The sequence below is a fragment of the Theobroma umbraticum genome, unplaced genomic scaffold, assembly GCF_002168275.2.
Source record: "Theobroma umbraticum cultivar Fairchild unplaced genomic scaffold, ASM216827v3 scaffold_86.0, whole genome shotgun sequence".
NCBI classification, from domain to species: domain Eukaryota; kingdom Viridiplantae; phylum Streptophyta; class Magnoliopsida; order Malvales; family Malvaceae; genus Theobroma; species Theobroma umbraticum.
In genome coordinates this window covers 3,948,337-3,953,161 of record NW_018397263.1, presented here as the reverse complement: position 1 = coordinate 3,953,161, position 4,825 = coordinate 3,948,337, and the positions used below count along the sequence as shown (strand labels likewise).

Genomic DNA, 4,825 nt, shown 5'->3' with positions numbered 1-4,825 from the left:
TTAGATGGTGATTTCCCAAAGAATATGTGAGGTTCCTTCAAGTATATCTCAAAATTTTATAATATGTATGGTGATTATAGGTAATATGTATGGTGATTATAGGTAATTTTCATCGCATTTTAACCATTTACTGACTTGAAAGTCTTGAAAGCATATTCAAAATCTGCTGGAATATGACCCAAAATCATAACCAAGCTCTATTAATTCCACATTGAAAACAAGCAAAAATATTGAAATATAAGTCAACCTGCTGCATATGTCATGAAGCAGTTAAACATGCGTTTGGGGAAATTAATCTCCTAGATAGAGAAAGAAATGCCCATAGAAATCTGGGGAGACGTGGATGATCCTGTACCAAAAGGATAATGAACAAAAATTTGACTCGTAAAAACTGCAAATGCCGCAATCAGGTGCATATCAACATGCCAATGTAATTATGGTCATCACTCAAGTTTCTCAGCAGGTCGATGCCAGACGTTTGATCATCTACGTCGTTATCGGTGTTAATGGCCAATAATTTAATTTGCTGGTACTTATTGCCTCTACATTATGAGCTATAGATAGACTTTAGTTATATAATTAAGCTCTCGGTACTGTAGCAGAGCGGCTTTATTGATTTATATTTCAATCCATGTACTATGGCTAATAATTAAACACGTGATTCAAGCTCAGGCTAATTACCTTCATCTCGCTCAGCCTAGCTAGCTATACATGCAGTTATTAATCTTCTTAATTTCTTGCAGGAAGCTTTAGGCGTACGGGGACATGGGGAATTCTTTTTTCCTTTTTCTTTTTTATCAAAAGGGACATGGGGAATTCTCCCAGAGATAAGATATTAATTAATCATAGACAGATAATATTTTAATGGCTTATGTTTGATTTTGGATTTAAAATTTTAATTTAGATAAGTGAGATTAAAATTTAAAAATGTAATAAAAATTGTTATTTATTATTAGATAATCTAAAATTTTTATGTATGAACAGAAGACTAATTTATTCGAAATGAATGTCATGATTGAGAGATGTAATTCGCAAGGGTTTTCGCTAAGTTGGCTTAAGAGATCAGCTACAAGTAAAATTGATTGGACTTAATACATAAATAAATATCTCTTTTTGGCAGAGTTGTATATATATGTACCAAATCAAAGGAATCGTTTCTCGGCCGCCATGTAATCGTGGTTATCTATCTTTTTTGTCTTTTTCTTGGGTCAGTTATTGCACTTATCCTTTCATTTCTATTTTCTACCCTCAATCATCTCCCTCTCCACCTTCAACATTTTCGAAAGCTTTCTGCCCTTTTGTTTACATCATTGTAAATGTCATATGATAAGGTTTATATTCTGTCATTTGCTAATGCTATACTGCCTACTAGAAATCTCCATATGTCAATAAAAGGACATCAAAATTCTTTTCTGTTACATTACAAAAAGTACAAAGGCATCTTTTACTTATATAAGCATTTCACAACCATCAAACTTAAAACATGGTCACTTTAACAAAAAAATTTACTCTACTCTTATTACCAAACAAATTTATCTCTCTTGTTGATCTCTTTTTAATTCTTTAAACTATGCTTGATTGTTTCTTTTCTTTTGCTTTCTATTTTGGGAAGTTTAAAAACTAAGGCATTTGAATAAAAAAAATAACTATTTCAAACTAAATTTTATATATTGCATTATTTCAAACTATACTATATGTACTAAAATAAAACCCTATAAGAAAACTAGTTTGCAGTCACAAGATGAATGCTAATTAATAAGAGCCGTCAAGTAATTGAAATATCAGCAATTTAAAAAAATAGGCATAATATCTAAAAAAGCTCCTAAACAATTTATAAAAATTTAAATAAATTTTTATATATTTATTTACGTTTAATCAAGTATTTATACTTTTATTTAGAGATAAATAAGTCTTTATACTTTTATTTTGAGTCAAATAAATCATTATGACTAGTGATTGACTTAATCAAATTGTCTTTTATCATTTTATATCGTATGACATTGACGAGAATGTTAATATATGTTAATGTAACATGCTAATATATCATAATTGATAATGACGTTATATGTTAATTTGACATGATAACATAATCATGTAATATTTTTTTATTTTTCACATCAATATCATATCAGTGTCATATGAATATAAAATAATACATAATATTTTAATTAATAACAGTTAGTCAATCATTATTTAGAAGAGTTTATTAAATTTAAAATAAAAAATATAAAAACTTGATTTAATAAAATATAAAATAAAAATTTACTTAAAGTTTTTTAAATAATTTAAAATTTTATTTAAATATTATTATTATATATTTCGTAGAAGTGATTTTTTAGTGCATTTCCTTAGCAAGATCAATTATTGTCGGCCGAACAAGGCAAAAGCAGATTTAGTAGGCTGAAAGCAAAGGGCAACTGGGCCTCCTGGAAGCTCGCCTGTCCCTCGATGTGTAAACTTGGGCAGTGGGCACAATCAACAAACCAATTTCTCTTCTCCGGTAAAGAAAAAAAAAACAGTTGGTACGGATAAGAATAAAAGCACGTGGGATGATTATTCACAATTTACATTAGTTGACGGCACAAGTACTGGCAGTGGCAGATGCCTCTAGTAACTGACTTTGTTCTTTAGCGCACGAGGGTTTTTCCAATATTAATTAATTATTTTTAATTTCACCTTTTTCTTTTCTTTTTTTTAATTTTTTTTCGTAAGTGGGGAAGCTTAGAGCACTACACTCCTTAAAGCTGTTTTTAACTACAAAAAAATTTCAGAATCTGATCCATAAGACCTTCAATTTCGCTTCCTCTTGTCCCCCCACCGCTCTCTCTCTCTCTCTCTTTCTTTTCGTTCTAGCCTTAATCTCCTCTCTCTCTTTTGTTTCCCTTTGTTTTTTCATTTTTACTTTAACTTTGATTCTTCTTCTATGGAACCTGAAGCTTACTGGTTCTTTCAGGTTCTTCATGCTTCTTTTTGCGTTCTTATCTTCACTTTTACAATCCTTTCTCTTTTTTCTCTCTCGTTTTGTTTACTCAGACCAAAACTCTGGTGCAACTGTGAGATTTGCCGCGCTTATCTCTCCTCGAGTTGGTCAAAACAATTTGAGAATCTTTGTGATTGGTACACTCACCTGCTGAAGAACTCGCCTGGCAAAACTATCCATATTCATGTTCTTGGCAACACAATCACAGCCAACCCTGACAACGTTGAGTACATGCTGAAAACAAATTTTGACAACTTCCCCAAAGGGAAACCTTTCTCCACGATCTTGGGTGACTTTCTTGGTCGAGGCATATTCAACGTGGATGGTGATTCCTGGAGGTTTCAGAAGAAGATGGCATGCCTGGAGCTTGGGAAGCACTCGATAAGATCTTATGCTTTTGAGATTATCAACTGTGAGATCATAAACAGACTTATCCCGTTATTATCGTCCGTTGCAACCGGCAAAGAACAGCGGGTTTTGGATTTACAAGACGTGTTTAGAAGGTTTTCGTTTGATAGCATATGCAGGTTCTCTTTTGGGCTGGACCCTAGATGCCTAGAGCTGTCTCTACCCATGTCGAAATTCGCCACGGCCTTTGACTTAGCCTCCAAATTGTCAGCTGAGAGAGCCATGACTGCTTCCCCCCTTCTATGGAAGATCAAACGGGTTTTGAATTTAGGCAGTGAGAAGCAACTGAAGAAGGCTGTCAAGATTATCAATATTTTAGCCAAAGAGGTAATAAGGCAAAGGCGCAAAATGGGATTTTTAACCCATAATGATCTTCTCTCCCGCTTCATGTGTACCGTAAACGATGAAACTTACTTAAGAGATATTGTTATAAGCTTTTTATTAGCTGGCCGTGACACGGTGGCATCAGGTTTAACAAGCTTGTTCTGGCTACTGGCAAAGCATCCAAACGTAGGGTCAGCGATTAGACAAGAGGCGGATCGAGTTATTGGGCAAAACCAGGAGCTGACAAGCTTTGAACAGATGAAAGAACTCCAGTATTTACAAGCAGCAGTGTATGAGAGCATGAGACTCTACCCTCCTATTCAATTCGATTCAAAGTTTTGTCAAGAGGACGATACACTACCCGACGGGTCCTTTCTGAAGAGAGGAACTAGGGTTACCTACCATCCCTACGCTATGGGACGGATGGAAGAGATATGGGGTCCAGATTGCTTGGAATTCAAGCCTGAAAGGTGGTTGAGAAACGGTGTTTTCTCTCCTGAAAACCCTTTCAAGTATCCAGTTTTCCAAGCCGGATTCAGGGTGTGTTTGGGGAAAGAAATGGCTCTAGTGGAGCTGAAAAGCGTGGCACTTTCACTCGTTCGGCGATTCCAAGTCGAATTAGTGGCACCACATCGGACACCACGATTCTCTCCTGGGCTTACCGCCACTTTTAGTGGTGGACTCCCTGTCCTGGTACGAGAAAGAGAATCCCAATCATAAAATCTCTTCAAACATTAGTATAATAGTACAATTATGGCACTTAAGCCGATCAAGTTTTACAAGTGTGTGGTTAATACTACAGTATGGAGACAGATTCATCGTCAGGGGCTGTCAAGTTGCACAGCGTGATTCATGATATCGAAAGTGACGTAAGATTCAATGGCTAATTTGTGCTCGAGGAAAAAAGTATCCCTGTTTATCAATATAATTTCGTTACTCATTGGAATATTTTTATCTGATGATTTGTACCGATAGGACATTAGATCTTATTCTTGTACAAAACTATGGGTGGCTGGTGTTTTTTGACTGTATAAACAGTTGCAGCCTGGTGTTCTTATCAGATGGATGGAGCTTTGTTTTGTTCATCAGGTCAGTCGCACTCTATGAAGCTAT

At 35.0% G+C, this 4,825-nt stretch overlaps 1 protein-coding gene across 1 annotated transcript; it reads left to right on the top strand.

Annotated features, from left to right (window-relative positions):
* The first annotated feature begins 2,791 nt into the window (after positions 1-2,791).
* Positions 2,792-4,825, top strand: LOC110420438 (cytochrome P450 94C1-like). Its single transcript, XM_021433749.1, has one exon. It carries the CDS (start codon positions 2,924-2,926, stop codon positions 4,430-4,432), a length of 1,509 nt encoding a protein of 502 aa, XP_021289424.1. The 5' UTR covers positions 2,792-2,923; the 3' UTR covers positions 4,433-4,825.

Excerpts from the sequence above, each read along its gene's own strand:
- LOC110420438 (XM_021433749.1), top strand. The coding sequence starts at position 2,924 with ATGGAACCTGAAGCTTACTGGTTCTTTCAGGTTCTTCATGCTTCTTTT.